The sequence below is a fragment of the Mauremys mutica genome, chromosome 2 (assembly GCF_020497125.1).
Source record: "Mauremys mutica isolate MM-2020 ecotype Southern chromosome 2, ASM2049712v1, whole genome shotgun sequence".
NCBI classification, from domain to species: Eukaryota; Metazoa; Chordata; order Testudines; family Geoemydidae; genus Mauremys; species Mauremys mutica.
In genome coordinates this window covers 144443551-144468996 of record NC_059073.1, presented here as the reverse complement: position 1 = coordinate 144468996, position 25446 = coordinate 144443551, and the positions used below count along the sequence as shown (strand labels likewise).

Below are 25446 nucleotides of genomic sequence, written 5' to 3'. Positions count from 1 at the left end.
TGCATGCCGCACTAGGTCAGCGGGAGATGCTCTCCTGCTGACATTGCTTCCCCCTCTCGTTGAGGTGGAGTAATGTCATCGACAGGAGAGAGCTCTCCTGTTGCCACGATGCGTCTTCGCCAGATGCACTCCAACGGTGCAGCTGGGCCGATGTAGTGCGGTAGTGTAGACTAGCCCTGAATGAACTGGGAGGCGGGGGGACTTAGAGATGCTTCCAGACCAAAACAACCCTGGAAGAACTTGCAGCAGTCAGTAGCGTGTTTCTGCCTGCTCAGCTTGAGAGGAAAATATAGTCTCCAAGAATCTCCAGATATGGGGAATGTGAGTGGAGAGTCCTATATCGATTTAAGCCTCTATCAAGCATTCTAGCTGAATTCAGCAGAACACTTAAACAGGTGCTTAACTTTAAACATCTGCATAGTTTCATCAACTTCAGTCAGGCTACTTGTGTGCTTAACTTTAAGCGCATCTTAAGACTTTCACTGGATCAGGCCCAAGTGCTCAGCCCTTGCAGGGTCAAGCCCTTAGTTTAGAGATGAATGGCCGCAAGGTTGTTATATTGTGACACTCTTCGTAAGAAGAAAAAGAAAAGACACATGAGGCTGGTGGCACAGTCCACGGTTTCACAAGTGAAATTGTGACATCACGGTACAGCAGTGTCCTCATGTGACGATGATACGTCAACATGTGACATAAAAAGCTTGCTTAAAAATAGTGATATGGACTGCACCAACGTGTATTGGAGCCAGAAGCTTCGCAGACCTAGCTAAAGTACAGTTAGTCCAGATCAGCTCGGGAGCTGCAAATCACACACCACGCTGCCGTGTAGACGTACCCACTGTGTCACAATGAGATGATGCAATATGGTCAGTCTAGGTATCTGTAACTGTGCTCATCAGCATGGTATCTGAGCTGGAGGTGACACTGCACACAGTGTTGTGGTTGTTCAGTAGCACAAATGCCAATTGTTGATAACCATGATCAAGAAAATAAACCAAAAAAAGTGATGGATGTTACTTGTAGCACATCAGATAAGCAGCTAAACATGAAAGGAAGTGCAATCAGATAGATGTCTATGGAGGTTATGTGGCATGCCAGTGCTTATTTCTACATTTCTATTTTCAGAGTGTGTGTTGTCGTACCTTTCTACCTTCTCCTTCCATAGTTATTTTAAAATCTCCATGAGTGTTTTTCTTCCCTTAAATAAATCAGCAATTTTGAGGGAAAACATTTCCTGATAACATTACAATAAATGACTCTGTTCTCTTCTGAGTGCTAGTAGTACTTTGCACTTCTGAGTATTGTAATCTGAATTCTGGATAATTTGGAAATTAACTTCCAAGAGCAAATATGAATATTGAGGATGAAATGAAAATAAAAAGCTGGTTGGGTTGGTTTTGATGTGATATAAATGAGCCTGAATTACAGCCTTCTTCAATACAGCCACTGGCAGAGAATGGGTACATCTTGGCTCTGGAAAAAGGTTGGTTTCCTCTCACCCAATGTCGTTTTGCTTTAATTGCCCTATCCCTTTGTATCTTTGCGGTGGTAGAAATCAGCACAATACTGGACGAAGCTGTTAAAAATCAGAACAAAAAACCCCACCCCCAACTCCGACACAGTCGCATTTCTAGAAAAGGACCAAGGGGTGAACCAGTCAAAAGGGTTGTGGAAACCTAGTGAATGTCCCACTGGAAGTCCTGTCACTGAATATACTTAAAACTGGAGATGATAAAGCCATTCAAGAATGTACTCTTGGGAACAATCCAGCATTGGCTGGAAGTTGGATCTAACAAGTCTTCTCCATCCCTAATTCCTATGGCTTTAGGTCTGGCCATCTATAGAGGAGGCATTTTGCTACACAACCTCAGTGACCAGGGATGGGCTAGTCTGCCAAGGAGATGATTTTTTTTTTAATTTTTTTGCTCCCTTTTCCGAGCACTACTCTAGGGAACCAGGTTAGAGAACATATTGCTGGTGGGGAGGTCACTCCCCAAATCCCCATTGGACAGAGACTATACTTTGTGAGATGACCCAGAGATAATCCACCCAGAGATACTGTACCCATAGGCAAATGGGCACTGCCACCATAACCTCTCTATTGTGGGGGGAGAGGTGAAACTCGTATCTAGGAATGTCCTTTGAAAGTGCAGCTGGCCAATGTTTAATAATCTTATTGTCCTGAGATCTTAAAAGCACTTTACAAAGCAGGTCAGTATCATTTCCCCCATTTTTACAGATGGGGAAACCGAGGCACAGAGACTTGCCCAAGTTCACCCAGCAGGCCAGTGACAGAGCTGGGAAGAGAATCTAGGTCTCTTAAGTTCCAGTCCAGTGTTCTAACAACTAGGCTGCACTGCTTCCATTTAAAACAAGCTGCTGGAGTAAATCACCAAATGAAGCTCATGCAGCAAAGGCTACCCGCCCTCCACCAGGTCGCAATTTACGAGGACCAATCAGGAAGCTGTGCAGCACTCTCTCTCAAGAACTGGACCTCAGCATGACAGCTGTGTGGTTCAAGCAAATCGGCAATTTCACAGTGAAATTCTCAACAGGGAATAGGACTTGTACTCACCTGGGTCAGGAGCAATGCACTCGCATTTGTACATGGTCACATAGTCTGTTTTGAAGTCTGCATTGATAGGGTAATATTTAAAGGCGCCGATCATCTTCTTGATAGCATCATAGATGAATATAAAGCTGATGAGGGTGGAGAACCCCTCCTCAGTGAAGCGTGTGATGTACTTTATAATGAAGCTGGCGTCTGTAGCCACCAGGATAAGGCACTGTAGGGCAGAATGTAAGCCTATCCACAGACGGAACTCCATGTAGTCTATGCTGTTGCCTCTGGAATTGTGCACAACAGGAGGTCAGAACAAAATGACAGCTCTGCTCAGGAAAGAGAGATACAGGAACTGAGGGCTCATGAAAAGTGTCACCATATCTGATCTCCATTGAAAGGAAGAGCCTTCCCCCCACAGGGGTCCTTTCATACCAGTGATAATGGCCACCTTCTTGGGAAAAGAAACCAGAGTCTGTGTACTTATATGGCCTCCACTTCCATCCTTATCTATCCTTGCAACACCCCTGTGAAATGGGACAGTGCTGGTATCTCCAACTCATAGGGGGAACTGAAGCACAGAGACTACATGACTTGCCCAAGGTCACATAAGAAGTCTGTGGCAGAGCAGGGAATTGAACCTAGGCCTCCAAAGTCCCAATCTAGTGCCCTAATCACTGGCCCATCCTTCCTCTCTAACTCTGTGAGGTACAAATAAGAGGCACAGGGACGGGGATGGAATCAAAGGAGCAACAGAAGAACCCCAGTAGGGGACACCAAGCAGAGAACCCCAGACAGGGTCTCTGCTCCAAGAGGAGAGCAAGGGAGTCATCCACAGGACAAGTCTGGCATGAGCTTCCTCACTCTGCCCTGCCAATGTGCCCCTAACCAGTGCAGTGGCTTCCACGGGTCACAGGTGACTCAGTCTCCATGGCCCATCCAATCTTCAGCCACCAGGCTGAGACTGCCAATGACTGGGCCGGGGAGCACCGGTGACGTGGGCGCCCTGTTAAGTCTCCTGGATCGATTGTTGATGCCCTGTCCAGTAAGCAAACCCGCTGGGTGAGCTCCCCCAGCAGCCGCCGAGGAGTAGAGAGAACTGTGGAGAAGCCAGGGAGAAGACGGGGGAGCTCCCTCTGTCTCCTGAGTGCCTGGTTCAAGCTCCTGTTCTCACTGGGAGACCCGCAGAGCTATGGAGAAGGCTCTCTAGGCCTCTTCTCTATGGTAGACCCACCTGGCGTGCTGCCCACAGCTATAATGACATGGCCAGGGGGACACAATGTAGGCCTCAACAGTGACTCTGAACCTGCCCTGCTCTTGTGCCTCCCCTTTGATGTTACCGCTGTGAGGGCTGCGATTCTGAGCGAGCTCCACCTACTTGCTGAAGTCGAAGAGTAGCTTTTCGAAGATGAGGATGGGCCCTGTGCTGCTCAGGATAATGAGTGGCTGCCCGGCAAAGAAGCAGAACACGGAGCCCGCCATCGCCGTGCCGAGGAAACTCTCCATGACCCCCTTTGGGAAGAGAAACAATGTGAGGAGACAGTCAGAGATGTGCCCTGGGTTGCACCAGAGGAGTCGTGCCGAGGGGAGGTCTAATCACAGAGCGTGGCTGCAGAACACACTCACGCCAGTTCTCCTCAGCCTGTCTCTCACTGGAATCAGGCAGCGCATGAACCCCTGCTTCGTTCCTCAAGACACAGGTGAGTGCTTTGGGGCTGATACTAAGCTGAATGGGCGTTGGTGAATTACCCCACTTAGCACAGGTGCTCTGCGACACACAGGCAGGGAAAACGCTAGCAGAAGCAGTGATTTCATTACAGACTCATCGCATTGTGAGGTATCTGTGGGGCTCGAACGTGGTGGTTTGGAGTCTGCAATCCCTCAAGTCTCCCCCTCAGGCTGAGTGATGGTTATGTCCAAGTCTTAGCTAGGAATGGCTTTTCACACTACAGACCGCAGTGGGGTGGAAATTTCTCCCAGCAACAGGGCAGGGGTATTTACCTACCACATTAGGGAGGAGAACTGTCTGCAGCTTCAAAGGAACCTGGCCTGCTGCACAGGGGTTATAGCCATCTGCTGTGAATCCTGCTATCTGCCACGTGTTAGCAAGGGGCAGGAGCTGCAACGTCTCACCATGCAGCACAGCTAAGGTACGTGCCAACAAAAGCCACCCTGCAAACATTGGGGCATCTGCATCCAAACTTTCAGCTCTAATAATCCTTCGGAGGAGAACAACTCCCCGGGCAGCTCTTTGGTTTACCTGGTAGTTGTCTGTAGCATCACCAAGCAGCCCCCCAAATGTTATGGCATTTGTGATGCAGCCCAGGTAAATGAAGAGGATGGCGGAGATAGACTGGATATGAAAGCCTTCGTAGAAATCACTGGGGAACCAAGGCAGCTTCCTCTTGATATCCAAATACAGGCCGCCGCAAAACCTGGGGGAGACACGCAATCATGGGTGCGGCAATCCCATGAGCTCTGAGTGGACCTAGGCAATTTAGGATTATTGTTTGTGTTAAAGGGGAGACTACAATGGGTCACACTGAAAGGTGAACTGTCAGGCTGGAAGGAGGTTACTAGCGGAGTTCCTCAGGGATCGGTTTTGGGACCAATCTTATTTAATCTTTTTATTACTGACCTTGGTGCACAAAAAGTGGGAATGTGCTAATAAAGTTTGCGGATGACACAAAGCTGGAAGGTATTGCTAACACAGAGAAGGACAGGGATATCATACAAGAAGATCTGGATGACCTTGTAAACTGGAGTAATAGTAATAGGATGAAATTTAATAGTGAAAAGTGGAAGGTCATGCATTAAGGGATTAATAACAAGAAATTTAGTTATAAATTGGGGACACATCAGTTGGAAGTAACAGAGGAGGAGAAGGACCTCGGAGTATTGGTTGATCACAGGATGACTATGAGCTGCCAATGTGATATGGTCGTTAAAAAAGCTAATGCGGTTTTAGAATGCATCAGGCGAGGTATTTCCAGCAAAGATAAGGAGGTGTTAGTACCGTTATACAAGGCACTGGTGAGACCTCATCTGCAATACTGTGTGCAGTTCTGGTCTCCCATGTTTAAGAAGGATGAATTCAAACTGGAACAGGTACAGAGAAGGGCTACTAGGATGATCCGAGGAATGGAAAATCTGTCTTATGAAAGGAGACTCAAAGAGCTTGGCTTGTTTAGCCTAACCAAAAGAAGGCTGAGGGGAGATATGATTGCTCTCTATAAATATATCAGAAGGATAAATATTAGGGAGGGAGAGGAATTATTTAAGCTTAGTACCAATGTGGACACAAGAACACATGGATATAAACTGGACACTAGGAAGTTTAGACTTGAAATTAGACGAAGGTTTCTAACCATTAGAGGAGTGAAGTTCTGGAACAGCCTTCCAAGGGGAGCAGTGGGGGGCAAAAGACATAGTTGGCTTTAAGACTAAGCTTGATAAGTTTATGGAGGGGATTGTATGATGGGACAGCCTAATTTAGGGAATTAATTTGGCAATTGATCTTTGATTATCAGCAGGTAAGTATGCCCAGTGGTCTATGATGGGATGTTAGATGGGACGGGATCTGAGTTACTACAGAGAATTCTTTCCTGGGTGCTGGCTGGTGAGTCTTGCCCACATGCTGAGGGTTTAACTGATCGCCATATTTGGGGTCGGGAAGGAATTTTCCTCCAGGGCAGATTGGCAGAGGCCCTGGAGGTTTTTCGCCTTCCTCTGCAGCATGGGGCATGGGTCACATGCTGGAGGATTCTCTGCAGCTTGAGGTCTTCAAACCACAATTTGAGGACTTCAATAACTCAGACATAGGTTAGGGGTTTGTTACAGGAGTGGGTGGGTGAGATTCTGTGGCCTGCATTGTGCAGGAGGTCAGACTAGATGATCATAATGGTCCCTTCTGACCTTAAAGTCTATGAGTCTATGAGTGTTGTCGTAGTGCCTGGGAGCCCCAGTCATGGCTCGGGAGCCCGCTGCACTAGGCATTGTATAAATAGGGTGACCAGATGTCCCGATTTTATAGGGACAGTCCCGATTTTGGGGTCTTTTTCTTATATAGGCTCCTATTACCCCCCACCTCCTGATTTTTCACACTTGCTGTCTGGTCACCCTATGTATAAATGCATACCAAGGATGCTGTTCACGAGGGTGTGTTTTACCCTGCCATAGCAAGGGGTGACTGCAGTTTATGCAGACCTACCCGAGGCTGGCTTTAATCAAGCTTTGATGGACTAGCCTCACGAGTAAATACCCACAGTTCCAGGCGGGCTTGGAGTACTGGGTACTGGAGCAGGTGTTGCTGCATCTCTCTTGGTCCAGTTGCCGTGCTAGCTCGATTAAAGCGCGCTCAGGTACGGCTACAAAAGCTGCTAACACACCCTGTGATTGCAGTATAGACATACCTTAAGTATGAGAGAACAGGTGAATGCAACGAACAGATGAAGAGGGCACAAGCAACCAATGAGCCTCAGGTAATCCATTCACATCAGGGATTGCATTCTAAGGCACGGATATTTCTGTGGCACATGCCGACCCCAAGGCGGAATCTAGCCTGACGCTTGCTCCTACTTTTCCTGGCAGCGTTTAGCCAGGAGAGTAGGCCAATCAAATTTTGCTTCTTGGCATTCAGCTGCAAGCATAAGCAATTGTGCACACACGTGAGACCTTGGGTGGGCAACTCCCCGTTTTGCAGACTCAAAGGCACTTTTGCACCAGCACCCATCAGTGCTAGCCTCCACCTGTGTAAACCAAAGCATGACTGAGGCCTCATGGACATTTTGGGGGAGGGCAGTTTGGGAGGGGAGGACTAGGACCATTATCAACACTGGGGGCGTGGGGAGTGTGCTGGGAGGGGGGCAGAGGTGCTTGTATCTGGGGTGGGGTGAGGAATTTCATTTATCCTTGAAGGGGAAGGGAAGATGCCAGGCTGGAAGGCGGAGGAGGTTGTAGGAGAGGGCTGACAGCACATTGCCCCAAAGCACAGAAGCTGAGGCTTCGCTTACCTGCCTGTCCAGACAAGCTCTTCCCCAACTTCATGCACAGCTGGCATTTCTCCGTCGTCACTGCCACTGCCGCCCCCTCCACCTCCGCCGCCCCCTCCTGCTGCTCCTCCCGCGGTGCCATTCATCTGCCCTGCTTCGTTCAGCGAGAACACTGATTTCCTGAGAGAGACGTCGGAGGGCGTGATTGGAACAACAGCGCTTCAGCAGCATCTCCCTTCGCCCCAGGAAGGGCGCAAAGCACTTTGCGATCAGCAGGAGTTTAGCCTCCCTGCACCCCTGAGGGGTTGGTCATTCTTAATTCCCCTTTGTAGATGAGGATAACTGAGGCACATGGAGGTGAAGCAACTTCTCCAAGGTCACACAGAGAATCAGGACTTCCAGGAGTCTTGACTCCCAAGACCCCGGCTGTGCACACAGGGCCTCCCTTTAGCACAGTTGTGTCTGTGGCAGCATTTTGATTTTTGGTTGGATTTGCCTTTAGGATAATCTAGGGCTTCCAATAGTAAGTAAAAACACCTAGCTCTCCTAGAGCATGTTTCATCTCATCTCAAAGCACTTCACAGGATCATCTCCATTTTACAGATGGGGAAATTGAGGCACAGCAATTTGGCCAAGGTCACCCAACACACCAGTGGCAGAGCCAGGAATAGATCCCAGGCCTCCTAAGCCCCAGTCCAGTGCTCTGTCCACTAGGCCAGACTTGATGGCTTTGCCTGTTTATTGCAGAGTGAAGTACAGAATGACCTGAATCTGTGATTGCGGATGAGGCAGACAGATTCTTGCACAACCTGGTCTAGTCTACACAAAAGCCAAGGGCTTTGTAGGAGCCTTGAGTTTTATACCAGCTGCCACATGCCTGTTGCTTCTTTTAATGGTATAGATCATTACCCTATTGTTATTTATCAATTTACATGGAACTTCCACAAGCCTCACAGTCACCTTAGAGGATTATAGATGATATGTATAGAAATTGCTTCCACTGACCCACAAGCAGGGCCGGATCCAGACCCCAGCGTGCCAAGCGCATCCTTGGGGCAGCATGCCGCGGGGGCGCTCTGCCTGTCGCCGGGAGGGCGGCAGGCGGCTCCGGTGGACCTCCCGCAGGCGTGCCTGCGGAGGGTCCACCGGAGCCGCGGGGCCAGCGGACCCTCCGCAGGCACGTCTGCAGGAGGTCCACCAGAGCCGCGGGACCGGCGACTGCCAGAGCGCCCCCCGCGGTGTGCTGCCATGTTTGGGGCGGCGAAATTGCTAGAGCCACCCCTGCCCACAAGCAGCCCTTGTAACACTGCCAGCCATACTACATCAACTGCCAGCACAAGAGGTGAGGAATGGTGCAAACTGCAAAATCACAAAGCCCACATTTGGATTTCCTTGAGAAAACAAAGCTTTCCATGAGGGACAGAGATCTAACTCAGCCCGCAGCGTTCTCTTCACTAGCACCCGACACACTACTCTTCTGCAAAACCTGGCCACCAGGGGGGTCACCCAGGAGGTGTAGCTGAGAAATTAGTTCCACTCTCCAACCATCTTCCCTGTTCCTGGAGTTTTTCCTACCAACAGGAAGAGAAAAACGTGCACATAGTCCAGTTTAGCTCATGTGCACGCACTGCGAGATAAATTGACCTTTAGTTATTGGATTAATGCATCAGGAAAAACGGCGCATACTGTAGCCAGAAGTGGGATATATTTCGGTAAGATGTTATTTGGATCTAGCATTTCTCTTGCCCCCAAAAAGCAACTCTCCCCTGCCTGTGATTGTCCTGTAAGTTGCGAATGTTGGTGTTTTTTTCCTTAAAGTGCCAGCTGCTGGAGGCAGGGGATGAGCTAGCTTTTACTCTAAAAAGTAAGTTTCCAGAGAAATCAGTTGCAGAGAAAAACTTGAACCTGTGACCTCTAAGGGTGTGTCTAAGGGCGAGTCTCAGAGCCCGGCTCTGCAACCTCATGGGGCTCCTGCTAAGGCGCTAAAAAGAGCTATGCCCCCTCTGTAGGCTTTGGAGCCTGATCTCTAGACCAAGCCCCAATGTCTGCATGGCTATTTTTAGCACTCTAGCGCGAGCCTGGATCTGCAGACGTGCTCTGAGGTGTGCTGCCATGGGCCGCTGCTCACTGTGCAGGTGTCACCCTAAAAGGCTCAAAACCCGGAAGGTGAATAAAAACGCTTGAGTTTGGCAACTCTGAAAAGTGCTATGGAATCCTTCTATCTTATGCCACAGTAAGGGAGCACCTCACAGTCTTTAGTGTATTTATCCTCCCAAAATGAGGTCCTCCATGCAGCAGAAGTGCCGGAATGTTGTTCCGGAGCGTTCTGGCCCTGGCACAAGAGACGGATGGACCCCTGCATAATCCATACCCCCCATTTTAGAGGGTTAGATGCTCACAGATTACTTAGCATCTGAGTTCAATGCTTGTATCTAGACTTGAAAGACGAGATGGCATTTAAGTAACTTTGCATTGAGACTCAGAAAATATTATACAAGGCAGATTTCTTAAAGATTCCTCATATTAGCTACGTTTACATTTGTCTATAAAGGGATAGTGCTGAGGTCCTAACCAGGAGGCTGAAATGCTAGGATAGTAATGGCCAGGCTAATACAAATTCTGCTAATAAATTGCCACATTTCATCGGATTTGTTACCCAAAATTCAGCGCAGCTCCAGCTAATCGAGTCTGATGCTGCTCAACTGGTTGTGCTGGTTTTACACCAGTGTAATTCTATTGACCTGATTTACACCACTAACTATGAACAAAATCAAGCTCATTATGCTGCTAATAATAATACTTAGCTCTTATATAGTGCTTTTTAATCCATAGATTTCAAAGTGCTTTACAAAGGGGGGGGAGAAGAGAGGAGGGTCAGTAACATTATCCCCATTTTATAGATGGGGAAATTGAGGCACAGGGAGTTGCCTAAGTTTACCCAGTAGCAGTGCCAGAAATAGAACCCAGGTCTCCTAAGTCCTAGTCCAGTGCACTATGAACTGCCAGGGCCGCCCAGAGGGAGGGGCAAGAGGGGCAATTTGCCCCAGGCCCCGGGCCCCACAGGGGCCCCCACGAGAGTTTTTCGGGGCCCCTGGAGCGGGGTCCTTCACTCGCTCCGGGGGGCCTGGAAAACTCTTGCGGGGCCGGGCCCAGGAGCTTCTTTCGCTCCCGGTCTTCGCCGGCAGGGGGTCCTTCCGCTCTGGGGCGGAAGGACCCCTCCACTGGCGAATTACCACCGAAGTGGGACCCACCGCCGAAGTGCAGCTCGGTCTTCGGCGGTAATTCGACGGCGGGGGGGCCCTTCTGTTCCAGGACCCACTGCCGAAGTGCCCCGAAGACCCGTGCTGGGGGCCCCCCCACCGCCGAATTACCGCCGAAGACCGAGCTGCACTTCGGCGGCGGGTCCCGCTTCGGTGGTAATTTGGCGGCGGGTCCCACTTCGGCGGTAATTCAGCGGCGGGGGGGCCCCTGCCGCGGGTCTTCGGGGCACTTCGGCGGCGGGTCCCGGAACGGAAGGGCCCCCTGCCGCCGAAGACCCCAGGCCCCCGGAATCCTCTGGGCGGCCCTGTGAACTGCACTGCAGTTAACATCACCTACCTCTTCTCAGCGGAAGGTACTTTTTTGGGTGGCTCTATTCTAATGTTTGGATCCCACTCCCCTGGCGGGAGGACAATGACTTCATCCAGAAACTCATCTATTCCTGCAATCAGGTCATCTCGGTCTCTGGCCTTGTAGGCCACATCACTGAAAAGCTGGAAATACACAGAGAAGACAAACGGTTTAGGCGAACTGTTAGCTAGGCAGTAGGAGAGATGGAAAAACCAATTCTGCTAGAAGAAGGGTCAGGCTTCATCTAACATGCTTTCTAGATCACAGAGATTTTGGACCATGGATTGTGGCTCACTCATTGCTAGCGTGAACATTTGTGCTTGCGAACAATATTTGAATGAATCCATGGCTAGCTAGGACTTCATGGTTGTCACTCTGTTGCATGCTGGAATGTCACATTTGCTGGGACTTGACTCAGACCCTCCTGCTCCAAAAGCCCAGTTCCCTGTCATCTGAACGAAAGAAGAATCTTCGCTAAGTGTTGGCAATATGGAACCTATGACACACAGCTGAATGGATTCTATCCAGGGGAGGACAGTGGTGTATGGGCACGCATACACACACCCCCGTTACAATATTTTAACTTTATTCCTATGGGCAGATCCCTCAGCTGATGTAGCTCCACTGACTTCCATGGAACTGCACAGATTTTTACAGCACCTGCCAAACTGGTTTTATGATTTTCATTCTGGTCCTGGAGCTCTGATGGGATGTCTCATTTCATCTTTGGGAAATCCCATAAATGTACGGACTGCCTGGATTTAGTGCACATGAAGGGAATGCAACAGGAGCACGGCTCTGCCATATCATAAGATTTACTTACGTCATCTACCATAAGGGTGGCGATAGCTCGGCCGATTTCATTGTAGGATTTTGCCTTTCCTGAAGGACCCAGGAGAATAAAAAGGAACCTGGTAAAAGAACAGAACTCATGAGCTAATGGCCATCCTTGCAGTCTGTGGTTTAAATTACAACTCTTGCCAGTATGCAGTATCTGGTCTGAACAATCAATCTAACTAGTTTCAAGATGGAGCTTGATAAAGTTACGAGCAGGGTTATATGACAAGGTTATCTGCAATAGCAGGGGCCTGGTCTCAATGGCCCAAGATGGCCCTTCCAGTCCTGAGCTCCTATGTAAGCAGTTGTCTAAACACTAAGTTTAGCCACTCAAGAAATACAGGATTAGGCCCTTTGGTTTTCACCAGTTGGTTCTCTCAGATACAGCCTAATCCAGCTCCCACTGCAACCCCAGGGGAGTCTCATATAGAATCATAGAGTATCAGGGTTGGAAGAGACCTCAGGAGGTCATCTAGTCCAACCCCCTGCTCAAAGCAGGACCAATTCCCAACTAAATCATCCCAGCCAGGGCTTTGTCAAGCCTGACCTTAAAAACCTTTAAGGAAGGAGATTCCACCACCTCCCTAGGCAACCCATTCCAGTGTTTCACCACCCTCCTAGTGAAATAGTGTTTCCTAATATCCAACCTAAACCTCCCCCACTGCAACTTGAGACCATTACTCCTTGTTCTGTCATCTGCCACCACTGAGAACAGCCGAGCTCTATCTTCTTTGGTAGCTGAAGGCTGCTATCAAATCCCCCCTCACTCTTCTCTTCATCGAGTTCAATGGGAGCGTTAGTTTTGTGTCAACCCACACTAACGCAGCATGACTCTTTGTCCCCTTCTAATGGCTAGAAAGCACAGAACACGTAATGAGCCTGCTAGTGATTTTGAGTTAACAGATCTGGCCCTTTATTACAAGCAATAGAGGCTTGTAGACCCAGAAGGCCCAGGTTCAATCCCACAGATAATGTAACCAGGGTTGTGGTTATAGCTACACAAGGGTCCCCTCCCCTCCAAATAGTGGCTGGTCACTGTGATGTGTGATCTGAAATGTAGCAAACCTTGAATACCCATAAGTACCAGAAAGCCTGTTCTCATGAGAATCCCAGCACCGTTTTGCAGACTCAAGCAGGGTTGCTGGAACAATTTGTATAGTGGGGGTGTTGAGATCCGTTGAAAAACTATAAACCCTGGATAAGATGGAAACTACTTCAAGCCAGGGGGTGCTGCAGTACCTTCAGCTCCCCCAGTTCCAGCACCTATGGACCCGAGGCAGTTTGGAGACGAATACGCAGGCTATCCGAACGGGAACAACTCAGCATTTCTGATCACTATGCAAAAGGTGAGCTTTTCAAACGCTCTCAGAGCTGGCCCAACTTTGCTCCCACTGACAACAACATTAAAACTCCCATTGACTTTAATGGGAGCAGAGTAAGGCCACCATGGAGAGTTTTTGAGAATCTCGCCCCAAAGCATTCCACTATTACTGCTGTATGCAGCCCCGGCAAGTCCTGGCAACGCAAGCCAGAGCCTATTGATATCTATGAGTTCATGGCAGGGATGCCCATGGGGCTAAATATTTGCCTTGGTTTCATTCATGGCTTTTGGAATTATTTTTTACAAGTCTCAAGGAGGCACTTCTGGACCCCCAAAATGTGATCTGCTCTTCAGTTCCTGAATGGTGAAAATACCATAAGGAGACCAGATCTTATGCAACAGTTATTATCTTAGGTCCTTATCTGGTCCCCCATTACTCTAATCTCTGAGCCTCACAATCTTAAATTGATTTATCCTCACAACACCACTGAGAGGGAGGGAGGTGTTGTTATCCCCACTTTACAGATGGGTAAGCCAAGTGATGTGCCCAAGGTCACACAGGAAATAGTGGATAGAGCAGGGAACTGAATCCAGGTCACTCAAGTCCTAAGCTAGTGCCTAACCAGTGGGCAATGCTTCCTCTCTGGGTCCACCAAAGAGGCCCCTGGGTTAAAATTAAAAAAGAAACTGATTAAAGTACTTAAATATTTAGAATAATATCTATGGAAATACTAAATATTATATCAAATATACTAATATAAACATGTGATTTTATGTGGGTTCCTCCAGAACCCAAGTGCCAAGCCTTACTTTTCCAAAGAGGCATTTAAACACCCTATAACAGAGGTGGGCAAACTTTTTGGCCCGAGGGCCACATCTGGGTATGGAAATTGTATGGCGGGCCATGAATGCTCAAAAAATTGGGGGTTGCGGTTGGGGAGGGGGTGAGGGCTTCGCCTGGGGGTGTGAGTTCTGGGTGGGGCTGGGGATGAGGGGTTTAGGGTGCAGAAGGGTGACTGAGGGGTTCGGAGTGTGGGAGGGGGATCAGGGCTGGGGCAGGGGCACAGGAGCGGGTCGGGGTGCAGGCTCTATGGGGCGTTTACCTCAAGCAGCTCCCGCATGCAGCGGCATATCCCCCCTCCGGCTCCTAGGCAGAGACGGAGCCAGGAGGCTCTGTGTCTTCCCCATCCGCAGGTGCCACCCCTGCAACTCCCATTGGCCACAGTTGCCAGCCAATGGGAGCTGCAGGGGCTGTGTGTGGAGCCCCCTGGCTGCCTCCACACGTAGGAAGCGGAGGGGGGACATGCTGCTGCTTCCGGGAGCTGTGCGGAGACCCAGCATGCACAGAGCAGGGCAAGCCCCCACCCCGCTCCCCGGCTGGAGCGGGGCAAGCCCCAGACCCTGTTCCCCAGCTGGAGTTCGAGGGCTGGATTAAAACGTCTGAAGGGCTGGATGCGGCCCCAGGGCCATAATTTGCCCATCCCTGCCCTATAATATATCTGTGCAATACTGGCAGATGTGCTTCCTGAGTTCCTCTCCACTGAGGGTGCCTAATTGCAAATCCATGTTGATCGTCAGAACCAACAATTAGATGATAATTGGAAGAAGTTATTTTGCAAGTAAACAAGCTACATAACCAGTTGCCTTGACAATCTGAAGTGAAGCACAGTTTAGACTATTAGTAGCAAGTGAAATTCACCCCGTTCCATGGGCCAGCGCAAGGCTATGTGCCACACAAACCTTCCTCTGAGCAACAGCCAACATCAGAGCTTAGAGTTCAGAGACATGCATCTCCATCTTTCTGGGCACTGATGTATGGAGGTTGTTGTGTATTTGGTTGTCATGGTTTTTGCTGCTATGGCAACTGAGTTAGAGTATTATGGTCTGTAAATAAAATGGAGGTTTTGGTTAGCTGTCTACTCTCTGGCCTCAAGTGATTGCTTCCTACTCCGGCTGCCCCAAGGATATAACACTGGCGACGAGGGTGGGATTCTGGTGCTGCTCCAGTAACAGAAGGAAGTAGAAGTCAAGGTAAAGACCAAACAAAGAAAAAAAGCTGCTTCTTTGCACTGACTGTGAAAGTGAAACTAAAAATCATGGCTACTCTGACCAGGCCCCTGGAGCCTTTTGATGAGAATACAGAGCAGTGGCATGTGTATACTGAGCGTTTTGAGCTTTTTTTAATTGCAAATGACATTACAGAAGCGAAGAAGGTGCCAATATTCTTAAGTGTTGTAGGGGCTAAAACCTACTCCCTGCTACACAGCTTACTACACCCTGTTAAGCCAGCAACTAAATCTTACAGTGACATTGTGGAAATCCTGGGGTCCCATTTTTCCCCAAAACCACTGGTAATTGCTGAAAGATATAGGTTCCACAAAAGAGACCAAAAGGAAGATGAAACAGTTGTACAATTTGTAGCCATTCTAAAAAAGCTAGCAGAACACTGTGAATTTAAAGAAATGTTAAATGATGCCCTGCGTGACAGGTTAGTGTGTGGCCTGTACAGTGAAGCTATACGGAAGCGCCTACTGACAGAGGCTCAGCTTACCTTACAGAAGGCTGTTGATATTGCTGTCTCCATGGAACTGGCTACAAGGGAGGCACAATACATCGGTGCACCCCCTAGGGTGCAAAAAGTGTCACAAGAACCGACCCACAAAACTGTGCAGAGTCAAGAATGTTACCGCTGTGGTAAGCCAGGACACCAGGCATCAGAATGCTGGTGTAAGGACCTGGTGTGTCGACACTGTGGCAAAAAGGGACACATTGAGTGTGCCTTGTAAACAAAAGAAAAAGAGGCCTGTGGTCTGGCCGACAAAAAGAGGAACCTTGCATACTCTAGAGCAGACCCAGGATGATCAAGGAGACACCTCATCACAAGAGGAAGTGCCACTGCATGTTTTGTCTTTGGCAGCGGGCTCACATGAATACTGGGTAACCCCCTTATTGGAGGGCAAACCTATACGCATGGAACTGGACACCGGTGCAGCTGTCTCGCTGGTCTCTGAGACTGTGTATAAAGAAAAGCTACAGCATCTTCCGCTTAAGGCAACAAAAACTGTTCTGAAGACGTATACGGGAGAAGCTGTGCCTATGCTGGGCACTATTGATGTTAAGGTGGAGCTCAATGGACAGGCCGCTAGATTGCCACCGTTTGTGGTGAGAGGTAACTACCCAGCCTTAATGGGTAGGTCTTGGCTTGGGAAGATTCAACTGAACTGGGCAGAAGTGCACCGGATGACTAAAGAAGAAACCAGTCTAACCCCTATACTAAGGAAACATGCTGCTGTTTTTGGAGATGATTTGGGAAGTATGAAGGGAATCACTGTGACATTGAACATTAAACCTGGCAGTCCACCAAAATATCTGAAAGCCCGAACTGTGCCATATGCCATCAGGCCAAAGGTTGAAGCAGACCTGGAGCGCCTGGTCACCAATGGAGTCCTAATACCAGTTACCCATAGCTCAGGCCACTCCTATCGTTCCAATAGTGAAGAAAGATGGCTCTCTCCGGATTTGCGGGGATTTTAAAGTCACTGTCAACCCAGTGTTGTGTGCAGAGCAATACCCGCTTCCCCGCATCGATGACCTCTTCGCAGGCCTGGCTGGGGGACAAAAGTTCAGTAAGATTGATTTGAGTCAAGCATATTTACAGATGCACGTCGATGAAAAGTCCCAAGAGCTGTTGACTATTGTGACTCATAAGGGGCTTTATCGATACTGTCGCCTACCCTTCGGAATAACATCGGCTCCCGCCCTGTTCCAGAGAGCTATGGACCAGATCTTGTGTGGCTTGTCAGGAGTTCAGTGCTATCTGGATGACATCCTGGTCACTGGAAGAAATGAAGAGGATCACTTAAAGAATTTAGAAGCTACCCTACAAAGATTGGAAGAGTATGGCCTACGAGTTCGCAAAGACAAGTGTGAATTCTTCAAGCCCTCTGTTGAATATTTGGGACACATAATCGATTCTGCAGGTCTTCATAAGGCCCCTGCAAAAGTTAAAGCTATTGTGGAGGCTCCCCCACCACGAAATGTAAGCCAGCTGCGCTCGTTTCTAGGACTACTGAACTATTATGGAAAGTTCATCTCACAGTTAGCCACACTGCTAAAACCACTTCACGAGCTCCTTGGGCAGAACAAGGCCTGGAAGTGGACTGAAGCCTGTGATGTTGCATTTAACAAAGCTAAGGATGCATTGTTAAATTCTGAAGTTCTAACGCACTTTGATCCATCCTTACCCCTGCAATTGGCCTGCGATGCCTCCCCTTATGGAGTGGGAGCAGTCGTGTCACACATTATGCCTTCGGGAGAAGAGAGACCTATTGCTTTTGCTTCACGCACTCTAAGCAAAGCAGAAACTAACTACGCCCAAATCGAACGTGAGGCATTAGGAATTGTTTTTGGAATTCGGAAGTTTCATCAGTACCTCTTTGGGCGAAAGTTTACTCTTCTTACAGACCATCGACCTCTGACGTCAATTTTTGGACCCTACACAGGCATTCCCCCATTAGCTGCTAGTCGTATGCAACGTTGGGCATTGATACTTTCAGCACACACATATGAAATCAAATATCGGAAATCCACTCTGCACGGCAATGCAGATGGCCTCTCGAGGTTGCCTTTGCCGGTCAAACATCAAGATAGTGCCCAAAAGGAAATCTTTTACTTTGAACAGGTAGAGAATACACCCATCACTGCTACTCAGATAAAGAAGGCAACTCGCGTTGACCCAGTATTGTCCCAAGTTATGGACCTGGTGATGCATGGAAAATCTCGACAAACCTCTCCGGTCTCATCCGACCTTGTTCCCTACATGTCCAAACGGATGGAGTTATCGGTCCAATCTGGTTGTTTGTTGTGGGGGAGATGTGTCATTATTCCACCACCGCTGAGATCACAGATGTTAGAACAGCTACATTCCGGTCACTGTGGAATAGTGCGCATGAAGGAAATTGCACGAAGCTATTTTTGGTGGCCTGGATTGGACAGCGCTATTGAAGAGAAGGCAAAAGCTTGTATGTCATGTCAGGGTGTGAGGAATGCACCCCAGTGGGCACCCCTACACCCATGGGACTGGCCTGAAAACCCGTGGCAACGTATTCACGTTGACTTTGCTGGCCCCCTTGAAGGAAGCATGTTCTTGGTGGCAATAGATGCCCATTCTAAATGGCCAGAAGTCTCTATAATGCAGTCCACTTCTGCAGAGAGTACTATCCAAAAACTACGAGGACTCTTTAGTCGTTTTGGTCTGCCAGAACAACTTGTGAGCGACAACGGACCGCAGTTCGTTTCTCAGGAGTTTCAAAATTTTATGAAGGCAAATGGGATACACCACATCACGTCAGCACCATATCATCCGTCCACCAACGGATTAGCTGAAAGATTTGTGCAGACAATGAAAAACGCTTTGAAATCAGCAAGGGGACAACACTCCATTCAAAAGCGTCTGGATATCTTCTTACTTTCCTACAGAAACACCCCTCATGCTACGACCCAGGCATCCCCAGCCTTTCTAATGTTGGGACGACAGCTGCGCACTTGCTTTGATCTGCTGAAACCTTCTGAACCCTGACAAATTGTGCAACATCAGCAGCAATATCAAGTCATCAGACGGGCACCCAGAGCAAAAGACCGAACCTTTAGCCCGGGACAGCCAGTTTTGGCTCGGAATTATACTTCCAGAGCTAAATGGGTCCTGGCCACAGTCATCACTCAAACAGGACCTGTTTCCTACACAGTCCGGACTGCAGAGAATGTAACCTGGCGGCGACATGTAGATCAGCTGTTGCCAGGTCATGCCAGTCCTCAGGACCCATCTGCAGTTGAGGGGTCTGACTTCACCTCTTCTGGTGAGGCACCGAATCACGAGTCACCTGTTCCTGACTGTTCTCCTCCATTACTGCCGGCGGCTGAGATACCCCTTTGCCCAGCATGAGCTGATACCACCTCCTCACCCGTTCGTGCTGCGGACCCTGAGCCCCTAGTGCTTTCGGGTGCAATAACACCAGAAGTTCGCCGTAATCCACCTAGAGACAGAAGGCCTCCTCATCGGCTGGATCTCTAGCTAGGGCGAACCCACGGTTATGGGGCAAAATAATCCCCAGGGTTTAGCCGGGAATGGAGGCAGTCTACCCTCCTTCTCTAGTCTAGTGTGTTTTTTTTTATTTAGGGGATGTTCTTATTAGGGGGGAGGAATATGTTGTGTATTTGGTTGTCATGGTTTTTGCTGCTATGGCAACTGAGTTAGAGTATTATGGTCTGTAAATAAAATGGAGGTTTTGGTTAGCTGTCTGCTCTCTGGCCTCAAGTGATTGCTTCCTACTCCGGCTGCCCCAAGGATATAACAGAGGTGAGCGGGGGTGGACCAAGAGACCTGCAGAATATTCTATGCCCCTGAGCAAAGCAGACCCAGAAATCTGCAGCCCACTAGTTAAAGAGTATAAGCAGCATTTAAGTGGTGCATATGCTTTGCTCAGACCCCTTTCATTCACTATGCACTTTTCATTTGTAAATATCAAAACACTCAAGGTCAGTATCATTATACCCATTCTACACTTGGAGAAACTAAGGCACAGAGCAGGAAAGGAGATTCATATACCACTTAGTGGCCGAGCTGGGAACAGAACCCAAGAGTCCTGACTCCCAAATTATCTCCCAAACACTGCAAGAAAATATAGGTTAATAAAAGCTCTAGTCTCTCTCCACTTCGTGTAGGACCTGACTGCCCCACTATCCTTAGTGAAAGTTACATGAGCCATTTGAACAGTGCATTAGACCTTAGGAACCCATAGCCTCCTGAGACAAGGGAAGAAAACGTTGTCCCAGCTAACATGGAAGGTAACATGCTATACAGCTAGAAGTGGGCAAAGTTTTTTGGCCGAAACTTTTCTTTGTCGAAAAATGCAGATTTGGCGACACAAACATTTTGCAAATTCATATCAGTTTTGTTGAACTGTTTGTCTGGGGGACCCCCATCCCTCCAAAATTCATAAAAACCCACCAAAATGCTGAAAATTCTTCTCTCCATTTGCAATGACTGTTTGCTTTGAAATTTCTTCCAATTTTATTTCAAATGTTGAAATGGTTTGAAAAACATTATCAATCAAAATAAAATGTTTTGTTTCAGGTCAAATGAAACATTATGTTTGACCCCAAACTATTTTATTTTACTTCTTACTGTCTGGTTTGCCGAAATCTTTTTAAACATGGTGAATTTTGGGTTGACCTGCAACAATTTTTTTTAACCTTGATTTTTCAAAATGGCCAGCGAATCCAAAAGTCTGTTATTTACACAGCTCTGATTAGACCCCTTAGGAATCTGTAGCCGTCCAGAGACAGGGGAAGAAAATATTGTCCCACCTAAGCTGGAAGGTAAGGTGTGCTATACCGCATCAGGTTTACATGAGAGTTTACAGCTGAAGCCCCAGTTCTGAACCACCAATACCTTTCTTCAGTTCTTGCAAAAGCACATTTTGTTTGTTTAAACAGCTGCGCACCTAGTGGGGACGGGAACTTCCGTCACCCCGCCCAGCATGGTGGACTGTATGAGCCTCACGAATGCCACGAATGGCTTCTCCAGGAAGTCCACCTCTCCCACCAGGACATTGGAGGCTTCTGCGTCTTTGGGGATCTTCTTTATGAATTTATTTTTTAGCTGTTGAGGGAAAAAGAAAGTTCACTGATGGGTCAGATCTTCCTTTACTTTTTTTTTTTTTAATAACACCATGGCAACCTATTTCTGCTTGACATTTAGGATACTAAAGACTGCTGAGCTCCTGCTGTGAAATTGGAGTTTCTCCTTTCCTCTAAGCATATAGTAGCACTTGGGTATGAATTACTAAGTCAGGGCCAGCTCCAGGCACCAGCTTAGCAAGCAGGTGCTTGGGGCGGCCACTCTGGAGAGGGGCAGCACGTCCAGCTATTCGGCAGCAATTCGGTAGAGGGTCCCTCACTCCCGGTCAGAGCGAAGGACCTCCCGCTGAATTGCTGCAGATCGTGATAGCGGCTTTTTTTTTTTTTTTTTTTTGGCTGCTTGGGGTGGCAAAACCCCTGGAGCCGGCCCTGTACTAAGTTAAGGCAAATCAACAGTGTGAAGTCAATGCGCATGAGTTAAAGCATTTTAAACCCACCTCGGTGTGGATGCTTCTCAATTAGGAGTAAAGTGGCCTTAGTTTTCTGTAACTTAATCCTCCTTGGCAAGTTTCACATCCCCACGCAGCACCATGACAAGGTATGTCTCCACTGCAATCAGGATTGATTGATTGCAGCTCAGGTAGGCATGCCCCAGCTAGCTTTGATCTACATGTGCCCAAAACACCGTTGGACTGCAGTGGAGACATACTTATGGTGGTGCCAACTCTCACTGAAAGCTGAGATTCTCACACATCCCCAGGACTCCAGGAGCTGGGGCTTCAAGAAACACACTAGATATTACAAAACTCATGATAAAATGGTCAGAGTGGGCAACACTGAAGTCCATCCTCACTGGGAACAGCCCATAAGCATGCGCTAAACTTTAAGTGCTTAAATCTGAGCTGCTTCAAATTGGACTTGAGTGCATTGAAGCAAGTTCAGCACATGCTTAAGTGCTGTCCTGAATAAGGGCCTAAATAAACACACAACAAAACACACCACCTCCAAATTGGACCCACAAAACACCCACACTCAAGTATGACAAAAGAGCATGTCTTGGAGCCTCTTTCCCTTCCAGCAGCCCCCACTGGCTCCCCACAAGTAATAAGGAAGGAAGATTCATCATAATAAGTAGCTTGAGCTTCCATCTTGTAGTTCATTCCCCCAGATCTCTTCTTTGGAAAGGGAGCATATAATTGTAGGTGGTGGCCTCATTTCATAGATTGATCCTTGGGTCTCTTGTCCCCTGCAGCCCTTTCATTATTAGCATAAAAGGGTTCAATACAAACCCAGGCAGGATGTTGTTATAATCTATATGCCAGCATGAGGAGAGGCATGTGAGCTGGGCAGCAAGCTCCCCCCATTCTAATCTTTTAAATCCAAATGGAAAAAAAAAAACAATAATAAAACCACTCCTCCAATACAGCTTGGAATAAGCAAAAGCAGGAGTTAACGGCAACCACTAAGCTTCATGAAAAACTTTAAGAGTCCCTTTGTAGTGGGTCTACTAGGCTGATTAAAAACCAGCATTCTTTGGAACGAAATGGTTTGCATATCTTAGTGTTAACCCTCGATGCACCGACATTTGATTGTAATGTTTGGATTTTCTTCTCAGGGAATTTGCTTTCATTAAAGCAGCTCTAAACTAAGAGCACCCACTGGTAAATTCTGACTGTGGAGAGCCATAAGGAATATTTCCCAAGGTAAATTCTTTTCCTAAACAGTCCACACACAGTCTGCTTCCATTAATTTATCTAAATTCCACTCAGCACCCTGGAAAGGGCGTGGTTCTGGTATCCAGGCTGCAATCCTGAAGCCTCTGGATGCATTACTGAGCAAGTGTAAAAGCTTCTGTTCACCACAGAAAGTCTCTACACCCATTTCAATCAGACTAAACCACAAAGGTTGCGACCCAGCTCTGCGGGACCCTCTCTTCCAGCTTCATCGCACATAGATCACATGGCTAGAAGGGACTGCCATGATCATCTAATCTGACCGCCTGCATAACACAAGCCAGAGGACTTCCCTGAATTAATTCCTGTTTAAGGTTGACAACACTATGGGTAGGTTTACACTTACCTTCCCCGTCGATGCGGTGAGTTCGACTTCATGGAGTTCCAACTATCGCGTCTGATCTAGACGCGATAGTTCGAACTCCGGAAGCGCCGCGGTCGACTCTGGTACTCCACCACTGCAAACGGCGGTGGTGGAGTCGACGGGGGAGCCGCGGAGTTCAACCCCACCCCGTCTGGACGGGTGAGTAGGTCGAACTAGGGTACTTCGAATTCAGCTACGTTATTCACGTAGCTGAATTTGCGTACCCTAGTTCGACCCCCCTTCTTAGTGTGGACCAGCCCTATCATAACAAAGCCACGGCTACCCAGAACTTCAAGTGATAGCAGAGGATAGAACATAGATCCACATCCATGTGTCCATGACCCACAGATCCCTCCCCAGCTCAAAGGGAATCTCTTTAAGCACTCAGCAATACGGGACTATGACAGAGTTTTCCAAAGCGTGGGTTGCCCACCAGTAGGTCATGGGAAGGTTCTAGATGGGTCACCACATCCAGGGCTGGATTAATTTATCACTGGCACCCGCCTAGGTAAACAAACACTTCTCCTGGCCCGGTGCAGATGGGAAGCCCGCAGGAGTGGGTGTTGGAGAGCAAGCCCGCCTCAACCAGCAGCACTGGGCCTAGTGCCCTGCTCCGGATGTTGCAACCTACTCAGGTTTGGCCCAGCTACCCTTCTGTCGCAGGCCAAACCTGAATGGCGCTGCAACCAAAGACAAACTGCAGTTGGGAAGGCCGCCATACTAAAATGTTTGAGAACTACAGAGCCATGAGTAGTTCTGATTGCATCCATCTGATTGCATGCGCTGAAAGCCAGGCTTGCCTGTTGTAGCCTGGAACAAAGAGAGCAGAGTGCTGACATTGTAATGTGACATGGCTTCCTTTTTGCTGGACGGCAACACACACAGGGCTCCTCCAAGAGGGAGTTTTGCATCTGAGGTTCTTCACTGTGCAGGGAGGATATAAGAGCAGGATTTCCTTGATGAGGCACCTTCCCCGCCTCAAGCCCATTGCTCCTGTACCAACAGGAGTATAGCCAGTAAACAACAGTACCTGACATTTCTCCAGTGCCCAAAGCATTAACTCATTGATCTTCACCCTGACCCTGAGAGGTAGGCATGTGCACCACCTGCGTACAGATGGGAAAACCACAGCACAGAAGTGAAGGGATCCACCCAGGGAAAATGTGGGGCAGAAATGGGAAGAAAACCCAGATCTCCTGGCTCACAGATCTGTGCTTTAATTTGATGAGGAAAAAAAAAAGGGCAAAGTGATGCGTGGATAGGATTGAAAGCAGCCTAGCTCCTACTCCAACACAGGAACATATGGATTTTTAACCATCCCTACACTCTAGGTAACAACATGCCACTAAGGAATTCCTATTGACTTAAATAGGGGCAGGACGGAGTTGTAAAAATAGCATTGTGGGGTTCTATACTGATTCTCTCTTGCTAGCCGCCAGATCAAATTCGGTCACGGTACAAGCCAAAGGATGGTTTGTCTAATGTTGCAAGGATTCTGAAAATCCATCTAGGTTGTTCTTTCCCCCATCGACGCTAGTAACAGAGATTCTGCCCATCAGAATGTGGCTGAAAAAATTCAGTGGATAATGCACGAGGCAGAAGAGAATCCAGTTCTCCCCCCTCCGGTTGTAATAACTCCACAAAATCTTGTGTGTTTCAGCAAAGCCAGCAGAAGTGGCTTGTATTCACAGGAAACAGATATGTGGAATAGGGAAGTTGCATTTCTTGCAAACTAGTAACCGCAGGACCTCAGCAATGTTACGGCAGAACGACTTCCCAAATGTTGGGAAATGTGTGGGTCCAAGGCCAGGAAGTACCACTATGATCATCTAGTCTGACCTCCTGTATAACACAGGCCAGAGACCTGCCCCACAATAACCCCTAGAGCAGAGCTTTTAGAAAAACATCCATCTTGATTTAAAAACTGTCATTAATGAGAATCCACCACAACTCCTGGTAAATTGATCCAGTGGTTAATTACTCTCACTGTTAAAAATGTACGCCTTATTTCTGATCTGAATTGGTCTAGCTTCCACTTCCAGCCATTGGATCATGTTAGACGTTTCTCTGCTAGAGTGAAGAGCCCATTGTTAAATATTTGTTTTCCATGAAGATTATACATATATAGACTGTAATCAAGTTTCCCCTTAACCTTCTCTTTGCTAAGCTAAATAGACTGAGCTCTTTGAGTCTACCATTACCAGGCAAGTTTTCTAATTCTTTAATCATTCTTGTGGCTCTTTTCTGACCCCTCCCCAACTTATCAACATCCTTGAATTGTGGGCACCAGAACTGGACACAATATTCCAGTGGTGGTTGCATCAGTGCCCTATATAGAGGGAAAATAACCTCGCTGCTCCTACTCGAGATTCCCCTGTTTATGCACCCCAGGA

The 25446-nt window shown here is 48.1% G+C and overlaps 1 protein-coding gene across 1 annotated transcript in view; it reads right to left on the bottom strand.

Annotated features, from left to right (window-relative positions):
* The window catches only part of SLC4A5 (solute carrier family 4 member 5), a 167418-nt gene that overhangs the window by 39785 nt on the left and 102187 nt on the right, over positions 1-25446 (bottom strand). Inside the window, exons 10-16 of the mRNA XM_045003457.1 lie at positions 20821-20978; positions 11984-12071; positions 11149-11303; positions 7573-7731; positions 4821-4995; positions 3939-4072; positions 2576-2847 (exon numbers count right to left, since the gene is read on the bottom strand). Coding sequence (XP_044859392.1) covers positions 2576-2847; positions 3939-4072; positions 4821-4995; positions 7573-7731; positions 11149-11303; positions 11984-12071; positions 20821-20978 — 1141 coding nt within the window. The remainder of the gene's footprint in view (positions 1-2575; positions 2848-3938; positions 4073-4820; positions 4996-7572; positions 7732-11148; positions 11304-11983; positions 12072-20820; positions 20979-25446) is intronic.